This window comes from Mesocricetus auratus, unplaced genomic scaffold, assembly GCF_017639785.1.
Source record: "Mesocricetus auratus isolate SY011 unplaced genomic scaffold, BCM_Maur_2.0 Super-Scaffold_100008, whole genome shotgun sequence".
NCBI lineage: Eukaryota > Metazoa > Chordata > Mammalia > Rodentia > Cricetidae > Mesocricetus > Mesocricetus auratus.
The window spans coordinates 6,272,018-6,294,126 of NW_024429192.1; the positions used below are offsets into that span (position 1 = coordinate 6,272,018).

Here is a 22,109-nt window from a genome sequence, read left to right on the forward strand (position 1 = left end):
CGTAATTTTATCACAACTACAGAACTAGACCAGGTCGGTTAACGACATGTGTGGTCATCAAGCAGATAAAAACCAAGACACGTCAGGAGAAAGGGAGATTCACAGAGGACCCTTGCCCTCTCCTGGCCAGTTCAACAGTCAGAAGTCAGATATGTAACCAAGAAAAGGACATCTAGGGCCAGGGCCACACTGCATACATATATACACTCTCTCTCTCCAAAGAGCTGCTTGGTCTAAGCTAGGGTGCAGCAGAGTGCTGTTGAATGTGGGAACTACTCCTTGTAGTAATCCTTAAGAAGGGACAAAAGCTCTGGGCTAAATATTAAACTGGCCAGTGACCAATGACTTTGGACTCAAGCTTGTCCACCAGGGCTTTCTGGAGTCTAACTTGTCTCCATGAGTAAAAAAAAAAAAAATGGATATAAACCATCAATATGGTCAACAGACCTTTGAGCCCTAAGGGAAGTGAGACGTTGAACATCAGGGTGGCTGGAGAGGGGTCATTAGGGAAACTGTAAACTGTAAGAAGCTGCCTTTGGTTATGAACATGAGCTTTGTCTCCAAAGAGCTTTGGGTTATTAAAGAATTCAAATTAATTAAGAAAGGATAGGTGTTTTGACTTTGGCTCTTTAAGGTTCCGAATTAAAAAAAAAAAATCAAGACAGAGAGTTGGGAAGATGGATGAGTCAGTAAAGTGCTTGTCTGGCATGGGTAAGGATCTGCGTTCAGTCCCCAGCGTCACCTGGAAAGAGGGACATAGAGGCAGCACCTACAATCCTAGCCTGGGGGAGACAGAGACTGTAGGATCCCAGGGCTTGCTGGCCAGCCAGCCTAGCAAAAACCTCAAGCCCAGTGGGAGTCTGTCTCCAGAACTAAGATAATGTCAACCTCTGTCCTCAGCAAACACACACACACAAAGGCCACCCCCCCCACACAAATTTACCTAAACATCTGGGACAGGAAGCACATATACCGAGCAAGGAAATCACACGATAGAGAGGCAGAGTGTTCAGGAGGAGAAGAAAAAGAAATGTCAACCAACCTCATGATTGTGGACCAAAACGTATAGTGAGTTGGTGGGATGGATTTGTTTTGTAGTTCCCATGACACAATTAGCCGGAAATTTCGTAACGTCAGTTTTATATCGCAAGATTCCTTTGGATAATCTGGAGGGAACAGGAGGTGAAAAGAAAAACAAAACAAAACAGTGAAATTTGGAATTCAGGATCGCTCTCCCACTTAGGAGCTGGGACCCAGTGTCGCACAGAGAAGCCCTGATGGAAGTCTACTGGCATCCGGAAAACACAGGAAGTCGATTGGACACGGGAAGTGAAGTTAATTAGTGACAACACATTGTCAGAGCAGGAAGGTCCACAAACAGGAACTCGGTACCCTGTAAACAGACTTGGACACGATGTTTCTCCAATTATCATCAACTGTACAGCTCATGGATCCAGGATAACCAAGTTCATTCCCGAGCATGGGTGTTGTCCCACACTCCCTCTCCATCCTGCCCTCTCCACTGGGCGGTCCACGCATAACTCCACCCACTTCAGACTCTCCCTCTCTCTATTTTTCCTGTCTCCCACCCTCCCTCCCTTTCCCCAACCCAATTCCCCTGATCACAAAAAGGAGTTTTAAGAAATACGTTTTCCTTTACCTGAAACCACTATGTAGTAGATTAGAAATTAAAGAGAAATTATGTCTGGATCATATTTTGTTTCCTCATTCTTTTATCAGTGAGGGGTTTTAAAAGCTTCAGATTTCTGTACGAGGATTTCTTAATGATCTCTAGTGTTTTTCCTCATGATGGTTTTAGGGGACATAATGGAGACTGCAGTTACAAATCTTGGCTCCTCCCAAGGACAAAGGACTCCAATAAACTTGTCAGCATATCTGAGATCAGACCTCCCCTTTCCCTGTCTGTTAGGCCAACACTCTGACCCTTACATTAAATTTAGTCAAACTCAGAATAATTCTTACCCTCAACATCAGTTGATGAAACGAACTGTAGGCTCACACACACTAGGAGGAAGAAAGACACATTACAATGAGATTTATTCTGGGCGCAGATCATCAACATCACTCTAAATTTAAAATTCTTAGATTAGTGACATGTGTGCACTAATTAACATTGAGATTTGCTTGTGCTAACAAAAATGCTGTGAAGAATAGACATGCCCCTGGCCGTCGTTGGCGCCACAGAATTAGACACTTGTGTGGTTTGAGGGTGGCATTCAGGGCAGATGTCAAGTGAGGTCTCTGGGACCCGATACAACAGCGAGGGTTGGGTAGAAAGAGTGTCTGAGGAGCAGCTGTCTATATGAAAAATTTCTCAGGATATAAATAAGCATGCTGTCCACTAATACACCTCAAAGGTAAAGATATTTACCCAGGATGGCAGATGAAGAAAGGGTATCTGTGACAGGAATTAGTGAGTGTTGACCCCTTGGAGTAGGTTCAAGTAAGGGGAGACATTTATTCCTGGATCTTGCAAAGACTTAGTGGGAGTGGAGTTTCTGGCATTTTACAGAAGGTGGAGACCACAGGTGGTACACGTTATCCATGGATACCTATACTGGGACAATTGTCGCACTCATGGATTCCCTAAGGACAAACTGGAACAAATAATCTGTCAAGTGAAACAGTCAAGGGAAAGGGTGTGAAAAAACAGAATTGTAGTAGAGAGAAAAGGGCTAAAAATGAGATAAAATGCATAACCCAAGTTCTGGGCTAGATTTTCAATTTGGTGTGTATGGAAAGAGATAAAGACGCTGTCCTCTTCCAAACTCCACTTGGACTTAAGGGTATGGGGACTCTAAGCAAGGATGTTTCCCTAATATGATTGTATTTTACATTATTCTGGCTTAACTAAAATTAACAGGCAGGAAGCCATTGGGATGCCTGATTCTGGTCATGGTGACCCAGGTCGTCCAGCTACGGACATGAGTTTGCCCCTCCATGCCAGAGCTCTGTGTGATGACATAGACACAAGCTTGCTCCTCTAACAGCTGTGATGAAAAGTAGCACCTACCCATGAGACACAGGCTGAGCAAACGGATGATGGAGAGGGCGTGGCTTGGGAGCATCCTGGTGAGTTTGTAAGCACTTTCTCTGCTCTCACATCTGGAAGAAATCAACATTGAGGAGATCAAAACTCAGAAGTGCCCAATTCCACTGTCATATGTATATGATATCCATCTACATGACAGTAAAAGGCGAGTGGGAATTAGCTGACTTCGAGCTGCAGATGTGGTTCTGTGGGTACCCTTGAACTGGCCTCCAGTCTTGCATAAACTCAGTGTGGCGGTACACATCTCCTGTCTAAGCACCCAGACAGGTGGTGGAAGGATCAAAGGTTCGAGGTCGTCCTCAGCTACACAGGGGACGGAGTTTGAAGCCAGCGTGGACAGACAGGCCTTGGGGCTTATCTGTCGGTCTGCTCAGCTTTTCTCCCCCAGCTTCCGGTACACAATCCCTGGTTAAGGAGACATTTCTGAAGCTTGAATGCAATAGGCATTTGATTAATCTACTTTAATCATTAAATAATTACACTTAAAATAGCGAACTCTGTGCCTGTGTGTGGGTATGTGTATGTGAGCAATGGCGCCTGTGGGGCCCAAGTAGGAGGAGTTGCAGGCAGTTATGAGCCTCCCTTCACGGGTGCTGAGGATGGAATCTGAATCCGTGTAAGCCCTTAGCTGCTGAGACATCTCTCCAGCGCCTGTATTACCACCATGTGACACGGGCTGGCTTGAACTTGAGCAAGACTCCTGCCTCACCACCTCCCTGGCCAAATGTACTTCCCTTTCTTTCAGGGAAGAAGTGGAATGTCCAGCCCCCTTCTGCTTAATTTTTTTTCTACTAAAAATAAATTTGAGATGTCTTCCCACCAAAGAAAATACCCTTTTCTTTTTTTTAATATAGTTGTACAGTATGCCTCTACCGACCCACTATCACATGACACTGCCCCGCTCACCACTGACGCTGTCACGTGATCCCTGCCACGATGTATTAGACCCTCTCAAACTGTGAACCAGCACAGTCTTCTCCTTTGAGTGGCTTCCTGTCAGCTGTGTGGTTACAGAAGTGAGAAAAGTAACTAATACAGAACACTGGTAACAAGTGTAGCCATTGCTGTTACAACCTTGACCACGTGGTTCCTAAGTCTTTGGGATAGGTTTCCGGGAGGAATATGGAAGGTTTTGGAGCTGTTGACTTTTTAAGTGCCTATAAAGTGCTAAAAACTTGAAGAAGGAATTTGGAAGACCAAAATGCGGTCAGATACACAAGCAGTAAAGACTGTGCTGGAATGGTTTCAGAGAGGAACAAGGATTCTATAGGGAAGTTGGCTAAAGGTCACTTGCGTTGCAGTCCGGCAAAGCATCTGCCCGTGTCCCGAGCAGGCTGAGTTGGAAGTCATGGAGTGATTTTTTTGGGGGAGGACATCTGAATTAAAGACAGGATGCGCACGCAGGTCGTCATGGTTACTGCTCACCGCTCTTACCCACGTCTATGCCGAAAGAGAGCAACAGGTGATGCCGAAACACACGGACAAACATGCAGGCCGGCAAGGAAGGGAGCGAGTTCAAAGCTTGTGTAGCCCTGGCAGCTGATACAGATGTTAGCGCAGCAGCTAAAGACAAACCAGGGAGTCTGCACTCACTGGGATCATAAGGAAGTTACCCTGAAGGCAAGATGCCACCCACTGAGAGCCCTGGGCTAGAACATGAAGGCCTTTCGTGTGAAAAGAAAACCACCGAAGAGGTGGGTAGAATCCAATGGTGCCTCTTCCCCACTGGAAAACTGCTGCCTAGGGCAGCCGCTGCCGTCCAGGGAGGCCAGCCGCTGCCGTCCAGGTAGGCCAGCCTACATCTCAAGTTGGCTGTAGACCTCGGTGTTCCGTGTGGTGCGGCTTTTGCAGGAATGCAAGACCCAAGAGTCAGTAGATTAATGGGAGCCTCACACCAGCGTTTCAAAAGTTCCTGAGGGGCGCATCCATCTCCTGAACAGGCTGTGTGTGTGAAACTGTGTAGGTTAAGTCCACGTTGCCATGGAGACCCTAGGTTATCAGAGATGTCAGAAATGTGGGTTGCTCACTAAGGAAAGCTGCAGGTGGCAAGTTGGAGCTGGGTCAGGGAGAAGGCCGTATGCACCACAGGCGGAACTGGAGGGTCAGGGCTGCCCAAGACCGTTAGAGCTTCCAACGGCATCGTCGAGGACCCTAGATGTCAGATACGGAACTGTAGGGTTTGGCGGTGGGATTTAGCCTTGCTTTGGTCCAGTCATTCCTGTTGTGGGTGTGATCTTGGATTTCCTAGTGTCCAGAATTGTGAGCCAAATAAATCTCTGTTATTAAAAGTGACCTGACCTGTGCTGTTCTATTATTATAGCACATAATGAGTGAAGACAGTGGGTATACAGAAAACAGCACAGGGCAGTTAGCATATTTTGAGGAAGACTTTAATAAGGTCTAGTTACACACACGTGAATAAGACGCATGCCCACCAGGAGGGAACGTTCAGTAGTACCTCCTGCTAGCAAGAGGGAAGGTATGACTACTCTGGCCTTGAAGAGAAAAAACAAAAGCCAACATGAATTTGTAAGAAGAAAATCCCATGGGAAGAGTTACGACAGGAAATTAAACAACACCTCCAGGTCACAGCTGCTTCAGGTAGGAACTAAGGATGCATAGTTTTATTTCATCCTGTCCAAACTCAGGTAGGGTGGTGTGTGCCTGGAAGACAGGGGCCTAGGGGAAGACAGTGAAAGGTAGTTCTGGAGGGACAAACAGTAACGCCTTGGCAAGGGGGCCAAACATTGCAGCCTTGACAGAAGCAGTCTAGCTGCTGGCGTTTATGGCTATGCCGATTCACTGAAGCGTGTCCTCCACACCCTCTCCTCCACGTCCAACTCTTGCTCTTATTTTTAAACCAAGTTTATGAATGAAAATTATTTTCTAATATTAATTTTTATCTCTTGTTCTGGGTGGGAGCTGAGTATCCTTCCACTCATTTGAAGGCTGTGTATAATCCTTTTTCTGTCAACCATTTGTTCCACCTCCATTGTTCTTTTCATTTTCATTATTCTGGCAGGGATCCTTTCTGAGAACCTGGCCCTTCAGAGTATGAAAAGTAAGCAACTGGACATGTGTAAATTGTGTAGCAAGGACCTTGAACTTGCTTTGTAACAGAATGATCTTGAATTTTTGGTTCTCCTCCTCTACTTCATATGCGTTGGGATTATAAGGAGTGTGCCATGACACCTGGTTTTACATGGGGCTGGGGAGCCAACCCACACCCAAATATGCTAGAAGACATTCTACCAATCCACACACATCACCATCCCTGACATTTACAAATTTAACTCTTGGTCTTCTGAGACAAGGTCTTGCCATGTAACCCGGGTTGGCTGTGAACTTGGAATGGTCATCTTGCTGTCCTACTTCCTCAGCTCTGGGACGACAGCTGCACACCTCCGTGCCTCGTGAGGATGGGTGTTACATATACGACAGCATCTAACACAGGGGTTTGGGCACCTTTGGAGGCTGGTATTCCAAGGTTCTCTGGAACTGACTCCTGAGGTTATCAAGGGATTACTATATTTATTTTCTCAGCTTCTGGGGTTTGAGTCTTAGGAAGCAGTCCCCACTCCAAGCAGAGACTGGGATTCTTAAGAGTTTAAAGGAGCCCATTTGATCTTATTTCTTCTCTCTCACTGAGGTCTTAGTGATCACAGAGAGACTCTTTGGTCCCCACCCTAAAATAAAACCTTCTGAGACCAAAATCAAAAGGCAAAAGTCTCTCTGCCGGGTGGCAGGTCCCACCCATGGCATCTTCCACAGAAAGTTGGAGATTCCAGGTTAAGATTCACACTCCTTCTGCAGAGGTATTCAATCACCCTCCCCACAATTTATCTTATAATTCCACTTTCCCGTGGAAGCATCGTCTGGGATAGCCTTGTGATGTGCTTGGAACTCCATGGAAGAGTGGTTGCACGGCCAGGAACATTCCTGGATGCAGGACATACTTGCATGGTCTTATCTGGGATGACTCACTTGCATCTGCATACCTGCCTTGGTCTTCTGCTTTTTTTCTGATGGTGATGGATCTTTGTTTTCAAGATGTGTTTGCAAGCTGGGCGTTGGTGGCGCACGCCTTTAATCCCAGCACTCGGGAGGCAGAGGCAGGTGGATCTCTGTGAGTTCGAGGCCAGCCTGGTCTACAAAGTGAGTTCCAGGACAGCCTCCAAAGCCACAGAGAAACCCTGTCTCGAAAAACCAAAAAAAAAAAAAAAAGATGTGTTTGCAGTGAGACTCAACTGCTTCAGTAGTGGGAACATAGACACACACACACACACACACACTCCCCCCACACACACCCCACACCCTTCTCCCTCTGGGCCAAGAGCTATCTTCTCCCCTTGCTTTGTCCCAGGCAAACCAGGCTCCATTTCATACCCGATGCCTTCTAACTAAATTCTTTTTTGTTGACTTGAATTTCCAGTTTTGGAGCCCTGCCTGAATTCTTAACAGAGCCCCTTAAAAGTGCGCCTGACCCCGGCAGCTCGGTCTTCCTCAAACAGAGCTCTTATTGTGTCATCTCTGGAGTCAGCCGCTATCAGTCTCAGGGCCTTGTATGTAGGACTCCCATGGTGACTTCACGTTCTCCTGCCTTTAGGCTAAGTTTTCTTTGACTCTGGCTTTTTAGCACCCACTGAGGGGGCGGTGGCATGTTCTGGACTCAAACCTCCAGTTCGTATTTGAGCTACTTTCTTTTCCCCAGCAAGCTGGGGCTGATCAGGACTCATGAATGCCATTGCTCCATGGTTGGGTACCAACTGGACCACACCAGCAGAATCCCATTGTTCCACTCAAGTCCCCCTGATGGAAGTGCTGGGAGGTCAGGGCGGGTACGTCAGCCCAGAGATGGACTGGGACCAATGGTTCTTTCACTATTGGGAAACCGGCTGGAGTTTGGGTGGGAACAAGTCAGTAAATGGCCCAGACACTAGCAGACTTAAAACAGAGGTCTACAGACACCTGGTCACCCAGTGTGCCACAGGATGCTGAGTCCTCAGAAAGGGAATGAGGGGGCTAACAGGAGACAGGGCATACAGTACGTCAGACCTACAGTTATCCAAGAGTCCTCACCTGTGAGGACCTGCACTTCCCACCTCCAAGATCCTCTTTCTACCCTTTGATATGAAAAAAATAAAAACATGGCAAAAATAAAAAACGGTCACAAAGAATCCACACGTCCTTTTCTGAACCTCGGAGAATTTTCCAGCAGGGGTAAGTTCCACTCAGGTCCAGATATTATTTAGGTCAGTCACTTAATCTTCCCAACAAACCGTTTTCAGGAGTCTAAGGACACCTTTTATGGTTTCAGAAGTACTGGAAAGACCGGTTTCTGCCCCCGCCCCCTCCCCCGCTTTTCTTCCTGGGTCCGAGTGCAGGTGGGATCGGTTAGCGCGGTTAGCGTCTGAATGCTTGTGGAGGCCAGAGGTCGACGTCTGTGGGTCTTTCCCCATCACCCTTTCACCTTGTTTGTTTATTTTTGGCAAGGCAACAAGACGTTTTATTTAAAGAGACAGAGGCACCCCACAGGAGCGGCAGGCCCCTGGAGCTAGAATGCCCAAGGGCAGCCCCACCTTATTTTGGGGGGGGCAGTGGCAGTCTCTTACTGAGGCCCTGCAGCCCACAGGCTCGACTGGACTGGCTGCCTAGCATGTCCCAGGGGTCGTCCTGTGTCCTTCATCCAGAGCTGGGATTACAGACGTGTGCCACCTGCTGCTGCTGTTCTGGGCTCCAGGGATGGAACACACAGTCCCCTGCCTGTCCTCAGGCTCCCTGCCCGCTGAGCCACCTCCCCAGTCTGAGCTTTGCTTTCTGACCCGAGGACCATCGTGGCTTACGTCATTCTCCGGCTGCCAGACCTGGTCCTGCCTATCACCCCCACCCCCATACTCGGCCACACAGCACTTCTGAGCCCGGTGAACTCTGCACCGAGAGGGCTTCTCAGGCTTTTATTCTGACCGTGCTTATGATAACCTGCTGCTTCCAGCTGTCTCCGCTTGTCTTTTCTAGTGTGTGTCCGGTCATATTTGAGAAAGTCTGACCACTGACTTTCAACTTGAATGGCAGCTGGGCAGACAAAGCCTCCCCCCCCCGCCGTGTGTCCTTCAGAGTCACTGATTCTGGCAAAGTCTGGGCACAGGAGGACCAAGGGAAAAAGAGTGTCTTCTGCTGTATTCACAAGCTCACTGTGGTTATCTGCACAAGACCAGGGCTAGTCAATATTCCAGTATGAATTCCATTTTTTCTTTTCAACTTGTAGGGTATAAGGAAGCCCTTCGGCTTCAGCCGAAAGCTACCTTATATATAGTATATAAGCATTGAACCTATGCACATTTATTTGAGATAAGGGCTCATATATTCATATATCATTAGATGGACAAGGACGACCCTGAGTTTCTGATCCTTTGGCCTCCACCTCCCGGAATGCTGGGGTGACAGGCATGTCATCAGGTACACGCGATCAAACCTCCCGGAATGCTGGGGTGACAGGCATGTCATCAGGTACACGCGATCAAACCTCCCAGGATGCTGGGGTGACAGGCATGTCATCAGGTACACGCGATCAAACCTCCCAGGATGCTGGGGTGACAGGCATGTCATCAGGTACACGCGATCAAACCTCCCGGAATGCTGGGGTGACAGGCATGTCATCAGGTACACACGATCAAACCTCCCAGGATGCTGGGGTGACAGGCATGTCATCAGGTACACGCGATCAAACCTAGCAGGCCTCATGCATGCTAGGCCAGCATTCTACCAAGGGAGCTGCAGGCCAGCGCCTCACAGATATTTCTGTGAGACTCTCCCGTCCCCCCACCCACCTCTGCTGCGCTCGGATGGCTTCCGGCGCCGCTGCTTTGATGAAGCATGCTGGGACCTTAGTTTCTTCGCATACACCTCAGCCCCATTCTGCTTAGGCAGGAGAGCAAGGGCAGCTTCCCGTCCCCAAAGGAGGAGCTGGTACTGGAGTCGGGAGAAGGCACCCTAGAGAGCCGAGTCTGCCCCGGAACTCCGGGCTGGCTTTCTCCACAGAGACTCCGGTACGCTGCTCACTGCCGGGAGGGGAGAGGCAAGGGGACGCGACCGTTCATCCTGGGTTGTTCTCCAACTGGGGTAGAAACGTGGAGCACCTCTCCCCTCTCACTGGCCTCTGCCCACACAAAGGCTCCTCTGTGAGAAGAAGAAAACGCCGCGCTTGCTCCACTTGCTTCTCTCTGAATGGTTATAGATATAAAAAAATGTTCAAGATTCTTGTTGACCCATAGAACAGTTTCTTGTGCTTGGAGCATGGTTCAATTTTAAAGGCACTTAAAAGAATCTCCGAATTAAAAACGAACAAACAAAAACCCAAGATAAACTTTAAGGATATCCAGTTTATAAACTGGCCTCTAGGCTATCTAGTATGCTCGTTTTCCTGTTGGCTCCAGAAAAAAATTTCCACCCTTCCGGCACTCCCACCCTGACCCCAATTCCTGACTCCTTTTCCCTCACTGTTCTTCCGTCAATCAACCTCCGCTCAGGAGCAGATGCTTTTCGTTCATTCTTCCCTGGATTGCACACCACTGGTTTAATTCTTTGTTTGTTTGTTTCTTTTGAGATAGCTACCTTCTTACTGTGCAGCCCAGGATAACACGGGACTCACTAGATAGCCCAGGCTGGCCTTGAACTCACATAAATCCCCTTTTCTCAGGTACCTGAGTACAGGAATTGAAAGCTTAATTCTTTGAGCATTACTATACCCAGGTTATTTTTTTCTAGTTTCATTCTTTGTGTGTGTGTGTGTGTGTGTGTGTGTGTGTGTGTGTGTGTGTGTGTGTGTCCCTATGCGCACGGAAGCTGAGGCCAGACAGTGTGTATATGTGCAGGCGAGGGTCTATGTCTGGTGTGTGTCCCTATGCGCACGGAAGCTGAGGCCAGAGACAGGAAGACATCATCACTTCCTCTACCACTCCCCATCCCTTTTGGAGACAAGGTCTCTCACTGAACCTGAAGATGACTGTCAAGGTTAGGCTAGCTAGGGAGTTGCTGGGATACACCTGATTACTCTCCATTGGCCAGGGATGGGGGGGTTCCAGGCATGCACAATCATGGCTTTTATGTGGGTGCTGGGAATCAAACTCAGATCCTCTTGTTTTCCCAACAAAGTCTCCTGCTCACCGAGGCATGTCCCCAGCCCCTCTAGTTTCTTCTTTTGGACACATAAGAAGGACACCTCAGGGAAATGGACAGCGGTCACGGACTATCCCTTGGGGTTAGTGCCAGGAGCCCCACCCCCAGAATCAAAGGTCCTTAAGTCCTGTATATAAATGCCGTGGTGTCTGCACAGAACATAATCCTCCCATATAATGCATATATATACATACACACACACACACACACACACACATATCTATCAGCACTATATGACCTAGAAAAACCTCATACAACGAGCTGGCTTCTACCATGAGTCTTGGTCAGTGTTCTATTGCTGTGGAGAGACACCGTGACCAAGGCAGCTCTTACAAAAGGAAGCATTTACTTGGGGGCTGGCTTGCAGTTTCTATGCAGTTCATTGGTATCATGACGGGAAGCATAGCAGAATGCAGGCAGGTACTTGACAGTATCTGAGAGCTACATGCACAGGCAGAGAGTAGAGACAGAGAGACTTTTGAAACCTTAAAGGCCACCTCCCGTGGCACGCTTCCCCGAACAATGCCGTTCCTCCTAATCCTTCTCTGACAACTGGAGACTATGAGCCTCCGGGGCCACCCTCAAACAACCACACACTGTTTTGTGTAAGAGATAAGGATATGAAGACAGGTCACACACGGACCCTGACTTAACCTGCAGTCATGACAGCTACAAGTAAGAAGGGCTGATGATAGCCGGGAGTGGCGGCGCACGCCTTTAATCCCAGCACTCGGGAGGCGGAGGCAGGCGGATCTCCGTGAGTTCGAGACCAGCATGGTCTACAGAGAGTTCCAGGATAGCCAGGGCTATTATACAGAGAAACTCTGTCTCAAAAAAAAAAAAAAAAAAGCTGACAAACACAGGCTGTGCTTGCACACTTATGATTTCATGAATGCCAGAATGCACTTTTGCCTTTTCTGGAATGATGGCATGAATGACTCTTCTTACTCGGTTACATACTTCTCAGGTACATCTTAAAAGCCAAGGACATTTTAACTTGGGCAGTGGATAAGATAAAATATGAAGACCAATAATTAAAGGATATATTTGTGTCCCTGAGGTCTTGAGATGCAACGGGAAAATGAGTCCAGGGAGTCTTTGTGTGGGCGGGAGGGAGGGCGTGACAGAATAGACATTTTGGAATCTGGGAGTGGTCTAAGTTTTTTGTGAGTTCCTCCCTGTCCTTCTCTCTTTGTCTTTGAGCTAAGCTCTCACCAAGCAGCCTACACCAGCCTCTAACACAAAATCTTTTTGCCTTAGCTTTGAGTGAGATTACAGGGTTACAGGTTACCACCATGCCTGGCTACTGAAGTGTGTGTGTGTGTGTGTGTGTGTGTAGATGTATATATGTATGTGTGTAGATGTATGTATGTGTCTGTAGATGTATGCGCACGTGCACATGTGTGTGTGTGTGTGTGTGTGTATAGAGATGCAGGTGTGTGTGTGTGCTTTACTTCTGGGCTGGGGATGTAGCTCAGTGCTAGAGTATCTGTCATCTATCTAATATGGTTTCAGTCCCCACTACCACCTAACAAACCAACAAAGAATAAAAAATAAAAAGGAAAAAAGAAAAAAGAAAAAGTAGTTTCACTTCTAAAACAGTACCTCTCCTGGTTTTCTTTCAGGAAGGGTTATCACACTTTGTTAAGTCACCCAAACCCCAGAGAGAGACCTTCTATAACTCAACATTAATTAAAAGACAGAGACCTTCTTTAACTCAACATTAATTAAAAGAGAGAGACCTTCTTTAACTCAACATTAATTAATTAAAATTTGCAGCCCTGGGAATCCAAGCAAGGGCTTTCAAGAATACAAGGAAAGGAATCACTAACTTCACCTTCAGCTCCTTTTTAATGTTTAAATAATATGCAGGGAAAATATTTTTAAAGTCACATCCGGGTTTCTCTTTTTATGACTTACAATTGAAAAACCACTTGTGAAACAACGGCAATTTCCTGAGACAAACTGATGGCCTCCTCAGGCATGCCCATACCTCTAGGGTGTTGTTGAATTCGATGAAGACATTTTTAGTGACCTCGGTTACCCCACCATCAACCACCCCACCTCGGTAACCTCCCCAGGTCGCACAGAAGGACAGATAGGCAAGGGAGGGGACGATGAGACAGACTGACCCTCTGGTCCTAATCCCAGCACCTTTCACAGACCACCCTAAGGCTATTTCATAAGACCTCTTGTCAAACAAAACAAGGACATCAAACAAACATTACAGCGCAAAAGCTCGTAGGTTATCAAAAGTTTTCCAATAAAGCCCTGCTAGCCAAATAAAACGGGTCCATGGGGCCAACTGCTTACCGCATGCAACTATCCACTTGCTTGGAACAGAAATACAAGCTACCAATATTCCCAGTATTATTCACCCAGTGCTTTCCCAACGTCCCATCCCGATCCTCCTTCTGCCTCTGTGGCCGTGACCCCTCGCCCGCGAACTCCCACTTTCCCAGGGGAGCATCAGTCAGGATGCAGGACACTCCAGTGTCTGCTGCTGTGACCTCTAGGGCTGGTGAACAAACCGATCACGAGCGGGGCGGGGGAGGCAGGCCGCAGACCTGGACCCAGAGGCTGGAGAGGGCAACCCAGCTTGGCAAGGCGGAGTGGATCCTGAGGAACGCCGACCCTCTAGGACCTGGTAATGGCTACTGCCGAGGCGTCCCCTGCACTCTGGGTTGGGTGACGCAGATGGAGAACCCACAGAAACTCAGGGTGCACCGCTCGGGCGAGCGGCCGCATGGAGACGTCTCCTCCCCCACCTCCGGAGACGAAACAGGGGCCGCAGCCCGTGGGAGTCGCGGGACCCAGAGTCCCCAGAACCTCCAGGGAAGAAGCGCAGGAAGAGGCGGAGTCCCGAGGAGGAGAGATGAAGGGGGATTCCGGGAACTGGAAGCCGGGAGGCGGCCTTTGCCCTACTTCCGAGATGCCAGAGGTCCCCACCCAGGTACCTGGACGGCCGCATCTCGCAGATCCCCTCGGAGATGTCCCTGGGGCCACCTCGGAGCTGCTCTGGGCTCCAGGCGCTGATGCACACGGCAGGCGGGCAGCGGCCGGCGAGAGTCGATCCGGGCGACCCAGACCGAAAGCGGGGGGGACCGCGGGGTGGTGGCCGGTGCTCCGCGACCCGGAGGGCCTCGGCTAGCCGCAGGGCTTCCCCGGGTCCTGAGTGAGACCCAGGCGGTGCGGAGACGCCTCCGGTCCCTAGAGGCTCGACCGGAGGCTGGCGATCTGGGGACGAGGCGTGAGGCGGGGCCGGGGGCGGAGCGAGGCCAGGACAAGGCCACCAGATTGGACACTTTCCTAGCCATTAGAGTGCCGAACCCCACCCACTTCAAGTACAGTCTAGGGAGTCCTAGATAAAGGACTTGGGGGCCTGTTTTGTTATCTTGGCCTCCTCATGGGGCTAGGTGAGTGCCTGGCAGCTAAAGCTAGCTTGATACAATAGGTGCACGCCAGACCTGGTGGCGAGGGTGTGTGTTCCCAGCTCCCAGCAAGGCCAAGGCGACAGCGTCTCGAATTCTGCGCCTACCTGGGATGCAGAACAAAATCAAGCCCAGCCTGGACAGTGCAGGGAGACCCCATTGCAAAGCACAAAGGAAAAGGGGGTTGGGGGTGTCACTGAGTGTCAGGGCGCTTGCGAATCATGGGCTAGGCCCTAGGTCCAGTCAATGAAGGCCCGGACGAATGGACCCTCTCTCTCCTGGGCCTGCGCTTACTTGTTTATAAACTCCTCTGAGTATAAGTTTCTACCCACGGTATAAGCAAATATTATAAACACCATAACCCACTCTCCTGCTCCTCCTTGGGTCTTTGCTTAATACTACCTAGCTCCCCTCCCCCCCGAGAAAAAGATATTTTAGAGCCAGAAGAACAATGCTTCCTTACCTACTTAGGTGCTGGCATCTTTGTCTTTCCAAAATAGAATGTGGAGCAGCTTTCCGTAGCGTGTCCGTATCCTAAACATGAATGTTAGTTACCGAGGTGGAAATGTTAATGGGGTCTGTAAGACAAGGCGTGAAGGCTGACCGTTCAGCCTGTTTGGAGCACTGAATCTCACCTCTGAGGAAAGGGGGGATGGTAATATTCACGGGTTTTATGGGGGGATGTTATTTCCTCATAAATGTTTTTTTTTTCCTTTAGAGACAGTATTTCTTTATGTATCCAACTGTCCTGAAACTTGAGATCTCCATGCTATAACCCACCAAGTGCTGGGATGGCTAGGGAGAGCTGTCACACGTGCTTAAAGGGACATTTTCATCGCGAGGGCTGACATTTTGGGGGCCCTCTTCGTGGACTGATCATGAAGAGGCGTGACAGCCCTGCCTCTTATGTTACCCTGGGCAGGATTCTTACCAGTACCATACATTTGAAAGGCTCCTACTGAGATCCTGGTTCTCTCTATAAAAGACACTCAGCATTGAAAATATTTTCAGCAACAGTTTCAAAGAAGTTGCAGAAATAGCTCCTGCAAGTTGGGTAAAGCTTTCACAAAACTGTGCTGTCTGCCCCCATTTCTGCGTTAAAATGTATATAATATGTTCGTTAAAAACAGAAATATTGCAGGAAATGGGTAGGACTGGAGATCATTATGTTCAGTAAAATAAACCAGACCCAGACCAATATGTTTCCCTCATACATGGACTCTAGACTTAAATATATGTAGATCTGCAAATTTCCACACAGGTGATGAAGATAGAAGAAGTCTAGGAGGATGGAGGAAGAGATCTAAAGGGAGGGAGGGGGTGGAGACCAGAGAGGGTAATGAATATTCATGACTTGAAAGCAGACTGAGAGGCGGTTGGGAAGAAGGGGGCAGCGAGAGGGGGAGGGGATGACCAGCGAGGCAATGAGGGCACAGAAATGAAGTATAGTGTCATAAATATGTATATATGCACACACGCACACATGCACACATATATGTATATATGCACACATATATGTATATATGCACATATATGTATATATGCACATATATGTATATGTATATATGCACGCACACACATATGTATATGTATATATGCACACATGCACACATATATGTATATATGCACACATATATGTATATATGCACACACATACATATATGTATAAATGCACACACATATATATGTATATGTATATATGCACACATGCACACATATATATGTATATATGCACACAAATATGTATATGTATTATATGGACACACGCACACATATATATGTATATATGCGCACACATACATATATGTATAAATGCACACATGCATGCACACACATATATATGTACATATGCACACACATGTATATATGTGTGTATATGCACACACACATATGGGATTGCTGAAATTTCTATTTATGCCCTTGGGGAAAAATATCATTGTTCTAATCGTTGAAAACATGCAAATGTTAACTACAATTAATTGCATTTGGCATTCGATCTCACTTTCAGGTCAAGCAGATCAATTAGACAAGATGCCTAGTTGAGAGGACCTCACAGATACGGTCACATGATCTGTGACCCGGTGTTCCCTAGAAGGAAGGCAGTCTTCCCACCAACAGCCTGCTGCAGCTTGTATGACCTATCCCCTGCGACATGGCCCTCATCTTGATTCTCCTGGAGAGAGAGTCTTGGAACCCGTTAACAATCAGAGCCCGTGGGGAGACCCCGTTCATTAATGGTGTGTTCTGGAAGGGGACTGTGGGAGTCTGATCTCTTCATTTTCCTCTTTTTGTGCCCTTGTGTTCCTTGCCTTGGCTTCTTGGTTCACCACACACTCAAGAGTGACGTAGACACTCAATCATGGACCCAAACGCATACATTGAAATAAACTTTCCCTCCTCAGATTGACTACCTGGGGCATTTGTTACAGTAGCAGAAAGCTGCCTGACACACACCAGACACACAGATTTTACACTTTTCACAAAAACTAACTGGAAAGTAGGTGATAGACCTCTGTGTGAAATACAGACGTTGAAGGGACAATGTCATTACTAGACAATGTCAAAGGAAGTCTAGATGACCTTGGGTTTGGGGAGACCTATTAGATGCACCAAAACTACGATCCTTGAAAGAAAGAAAATATGGACTTCAAGTTAAAAAAAATCTGCTTACTTGTTTTTAGATTTATTTCCTTTATTTTGTCAGTGTATTTTGCCTGCAAGAACGCTTGTGCATCAGCTGTGTGAAGTAACAACAGAAATCAGGGAAGTGCATCGGATCCCCTGGAACTGGAGCTAGAGAGGAATGTGTGCCGCCTCCGTGTGGGTTCTGGGAACCCAAGGGAAGTCCTCTCGGGAGCAGTAAGCGTCCTTAACCACTGGACCATCCCTCAAGCTCCTAGATATGACTTTTTATTTCACTCGACAGCTTCAAAGGTCATATGGCTCGATATAGTCAGCTTTATAAGAAACTACCTCGTTATCTCTTAAAGCGGCCGTGTTGTACAGAATTCCCACCAGCAAGGAATGTAAGTCCCTGTTATCCTCGCCAGCGCTTGTCATCAGTGGCAGATTTTAGACATTGCTGTGTGGCAGTTTCCTTTTAGATTGAAACATTCTTTCAGGGAAGCTCCTTAAGATGACATGAACGACCTAAAGCAGCTGACAAGATTCACTAGGCCCCTCTGTCCGGAGAGTAAACAGCAGAGGGTGCTGAGGATTGCTCTCCGTGAGCCAAGCTGCAAAGAAACCCTGAGACCAGAGAGTTGCCTGGAAGAAGCAGAAACCAGTCTAACTTCCTGGAAAAGGCTCGGATCAGCCGAGACACCTGGAAAGGACGCTCCCCAACCTGTTGAGCTGACTGCAGGCTGTGCAGTGTGCTCCAGGTCCCCAGCTCTGGGAACTGTCACACGTGCTGGGGTTAGCCCTGGTATCGGGTTAGAGTCACTTCTGCTGCTGTGAGTAACCCCTCACGCATGTTCCTGTATGCGACCCCTCATCCATGTTCCCGTGAGTAACCCCTCACCCATGTTCCCGAGAGTAACCCCTCACCCATGTTTTTGTAAGCAACCCCTGTAAAACACCTTGGTCACCTGGGTGGACTTTGGGGGCGTTTACACTTGTTCTGTCATGGGCTTCCTATTTTGGGTGAGTAGATATTTGTGTCGTGTCTCCCCAGGAAAAGCCTGCCGCACAAAAGCCATTCTTAAAGATGTGCCGTTGTTTAAGGTGATATTTTGGAGATGGAAAGTTGTCCGGCATGACCGTAGTTTATTGGGAATGATCCTAGGAGCAGGGCCACGTTGGTAAGGGCGATACAGACAAGGCTGGCATGTCTGAGGTGGGATGGAGAGTCCAGGAACACAGAGAAGGGCTGCCTCTCCACAGAAGAAGGCACTCGGTTGGCATCTTTTGTAATGAAGGGAGCTCATATGTATATTTGGGGGAAGGTCAGAGAGTCCCCAGTGACAACTTCTGCTTTTTACAGGAAGTGTGTGGCGGTGCTTTCTTGCAGAGGAGAGGGCCTGTGGCAAGAGCCATGAAAGAGATTTGTGGAGAAGGAACATTCTAGCTATGGAGTGCATGTGTGTGTCAGAGGCTTCATGGAGGAAGAGAATTCGGTGAAGCTGTCTGAGCTGCAGGTCTGGTCCTCCTGTTCCTAGGATCTCCTACCCAGAACCTTCCTGTTCTTCCAGGACAGTGGAGAGAGCCCCAAATATCACGCCCGGAGAGCTGGGGTCAGTCCTGCGTCCAGTGGGAATGCACCCGGGGTCAGATTTACATTTGATGTCAAGTTCTGGACTCCAGCATCCTCTTGGCAGGTCCTGGCTGACGCTCCAGATGGTTGTACCCTTCCGATGGGTCATGAACATCCCTGAAACCTGCACGTGCGAGGCAGGTGAGAGCCGGTTCCTGAGCCTCTAGGCTGAGAACCCCAAACCCCACTAGACCACACGCAGCCTCAAGCCAGCAGATGGAGGAAGTGGAAGGGGGCGGCGAGAGACCTTCCGCTCACGGGGTGTGGACACTGTGGTGAGCAGGACACTCTGCCTTGCTTGGCGGAGAAGGAGGCAGCTGCCACCGTTGCCCCAACCTCAACCCCCATACTTGGCTACGGTGCATGACCTTTCCCTTCCCCAGAGTCGTAAAATGACTCACTTCCTTCTTTCACTGTTTTTCAGGGTCCCTACCATTCTCTAAGGCCGCATTCTCACCTGCCAGCCGGCTTCTTCCCACCAAGCCCGTGCCCCTGCAGCCGAGCAGATCAACATGCGAGCTTACGGTGTCGCCCTCGTGTTTAGGGACTGCGTCTGCAGGGTGTCTTTCCAGAGTGACAATGACTCCACCTTTCTACACAGTGATCTGAGTTCCCTTAAAATTATCTACTTACTGTGTTGTGTGTGTGTGTGTGAGAGAGAGAGAGAGAGAGAGAGAGAGAGAGAGAGAGAGAGAGAGAGAGAGAGAGAGAGAGAGAGAGAGAGAGAGAGAGAGAGAGAGAGAGAGAGAGAACCTCTGCCACCCACATCCTTTGAGACTCAGTGTCTCACTAGGCTAGAATGGCTGGCCAAGCAACCCCAGGGATCCTCCTGTCTCTGCTTCCTTAGTGTTGAGTGGGAATAGAAGAGTATACCGCCGCACCCACGTGTTTACACGGGCTCTAGGATTTCACTCAGGTCTTTAGGTTTGCAAGGCCTGTGCTTGACTGAAGAAGCCGTTTCCGCAGAACGGTATTCTAAACTCGAAAGAGAGGTACCGAGATGCTCAGAGATTTCAGTTCCTGATGGTTTGGGAGACACGGCAGTGTCAGGGCAGCAGGAGTGTCTAGCGGAGAATCTTTACCTGTCCTGAGCCACGACGAATCAGAGCTTGATTGGAGCCCGGGCTGGGCTAAAACCTTTGAAGGCCCATCCCTAGTGGTCTGGGGACCTGAACTCAGGTCCTAATGCTTGCCTGGCAAATGCCTTATCAACTGTACCATCTCCCCACTGTCCTCCCCGAATATTTTATATATTTTTAAAATATGTATTTATTATGTACAGTGTTCTGTCTGCATGTATGCCTGCAGGTCAGAAGAGGGCGCCAGATTTCACTGCAGATGATTGTGAGACACCATGTGGTTGCGGGGAATTGAACTCAGGACCTCTGTAAGAGCAGCCAGTGCTCTTAACCTCTGAGCCATCTCTCCAACACCCCCCCCCCAAACATTTTAAATATAAGGCTGGTTGAGTCTGTGGATTCAGAACCTGCAGAAGTGGAAGGTTTGGCCGGAATTCCCGCAAAACTGTAAAGCTATAGCCATGGCTCTGGACTTAAAGGAGCTGCAGCACTTGCAAAGAAAGAGCCTAGACTTGTGCTCCCGGCAATTTCTCTGAGTAGGAGGGCAGCACCCAGTGCAGTCTCCAGGACTATTTTATTGTGTAGTTCCTCCCTGTCTATCTCTTGAGCAGTGTGGCCAGGGAAAGTGAGAATTGCATTTGTTTGCCAACAATAGTGTTTGGGTTCAGAGTCCCGATTAACTGATTGATCAGAGAGTGAGAGGTAGGAAGGAGAGAAAGTTGAGATGATAAAGCAGGAAGAACAGGAGTTGGTAAGAACCCTGGCTTTGGTGAACTGGGCTTCAAGTGGGTTGTGGTCGACCTGATGTGGCCATGGCATGGGAGGGCGTCTTGGCCAAAGCAATGAGATAGGTGACTAGACGTGTGTGCACGCGTGTGTGTGTGTGTGCGCATGCGTGTATGTGTGCGTATGTACATGCGTGTATGTGTGTGTACATGCGTGACTGCGTGTGTGTGCATGTGTGTGTGTGTGTGTGCGTGTGTGTCTGCTATCATTTAGTGTTCACACCCCAGTGATGGGGTGTGAACTTCAGAACAGAGTGTTCTGTAGGGAAAATCACATTCAATGTTGATAAAGAGACATACGAATTTGGATATATGTATACACTGTATATATGCATTGGTGTATGGCAATATAGTCAAGTATCAAGAAATATATAGTTGAGTGTAAAACAGAAATAGGTTCTAAGGCTGAATAGTCGCAAACAGGGATGTCCCTCCGAAGATGTAGCCATGGATTCGTCACGGAAGACGGTCGTGAGATTACCCCATGGCCACCATCCTTGGCCTCTGCTCATCACACGTTGATAGCACTCACCCCATCGTCATGATGCCAGTGCGGCCCTCCTAACGTTCTACAAGGTCCCCCGGGAATGACTGCTCCCGGGCAGAACCTCTGCCCGGCCAGGACGATGGCAGGGCAAAGGTTAGACATGGGTAGGTACATGATGTAGAACACGGTGCTAGTTTGGCCATGCAGCAAGGGTTATACAGGAAACGAACTCGGCTCCTGGCACCTGGGGTTAGGTGCCTGCTAATAACAGATAAGATATTAAGTCAGGTGGTGATGCTATTTCCTAAAGTGGAGTGCTGCTTAGTTTCGACTGTTGAATCGCCTGGGAGGAGAATCTTAATGGGGAATTATCTAGTTCAGGTTGGTCTGTATGCATGGGAGCAGGGGTCTAGATTTGGTGATTGATGTCGGAGGATCCAGTCCACCGTGGGTAGCACCATCCCCTAGGCTGGGTCCCTGAAGTGGGTGCATTCTTCTCTCGCTGCTCTTGGCTGTGGATGTGGCGTGACTAGCTGCTTGAATTCCTACCTTGACTTCCCTAACATGATGGAGCTGTCACCGAATAAACCTTTTCCACCCTGTGTCGCTTTCTGCTAGTGTATTCTCTCACAGCCCTGGGAATGACACTAAGGTAGTGTGAGTGATGGTTGATTTCATCTGTCATGTTGACAAGGAAGTGCTTGGACAAACAGCAGTCTGGACGTTTCTGTGAAGGTAATGTTAAGACCAGTGGACGTACACACCACGAGTCTCTGAGTAAAGCAGACTGTATTCTGTGGGAACCCTCTCTCCAGCTACCTTCA

At 48.5% G+C, this 22,109-nt stretch overlaps 1 protein-coding gene and 1 long non-coding RNA gene across 7 annotated transcripts in view; one reads left to right on the top strand and one right to left on the bottom strand.

The window, feature by feature from the left end:
* Ifnar2 (interferon alpha and beta receptor subunit 2) overlaps positions 1 to 14,498 on the bottom strand; it is a 35,291-nt gene extending 20,793 nt beyond the window's left edge. The window contains exons 1-4 of one of the 2 annotated variants that reach the window (XM_040750495.1): positions 14,206 to 14,498; positions 3,035 to 3,126; positions 1,984 to 2,025; positions 1,043 to 1,166 (exon numbers count right to left, since the gene is read on the bottom strand). In XM_040750495.1, coding sequence (XP_040606429.1) covers positions 1,043 to 1,166; positions 1,984 to 2,025; positions 3,035 to 3,126; positions 14,206 to 14,219 — 272 coding nt within the window. In that variant the 5' untranslated portion in view covers positions 14,220 to 14,498. Of the gene's footprint in view, positions 1 to 1,042; positions 1,167 to 1,983; positions 2,026 to 3,034; positions 3,127 to 13,815; positions 14,000 to 14,205 lie in introns of those variants that run through there. The other variant, XM_040750496.1, reaches the window with a different exon arrangement.
* Positions 13,997 to 21,887, top strand: LOC121141897. Of its 5 annotated transcripts, none has more exons than XR_005878835.1 (5): positions 14,000 to 14,201; positions 16,688 to 16,916; positions 17,384 to 17,705; positions 17,802 to 19,075; positions 19,359 to 21,887. It is a non-coding gene; the product is annotated as an uncharacterized LOC121141897 (long non-coding RNA). The 5 variants fall into 5 exon arrangements; XR_005878834.1 differs by having other exon boundaries at positions 14,007 to 14,201; positions 17,384 to 18,186; positions 18,873 to 19,075; XR_005878836.1 differs by having other exon boundaries at positions 14,007 to 14,201; positions 17,384 to 18,134; positions 18,873 to 19,075.
* The last annotated feature ends 222 nt before the right edge of the window (positions 21,888 to 22,109 follow it).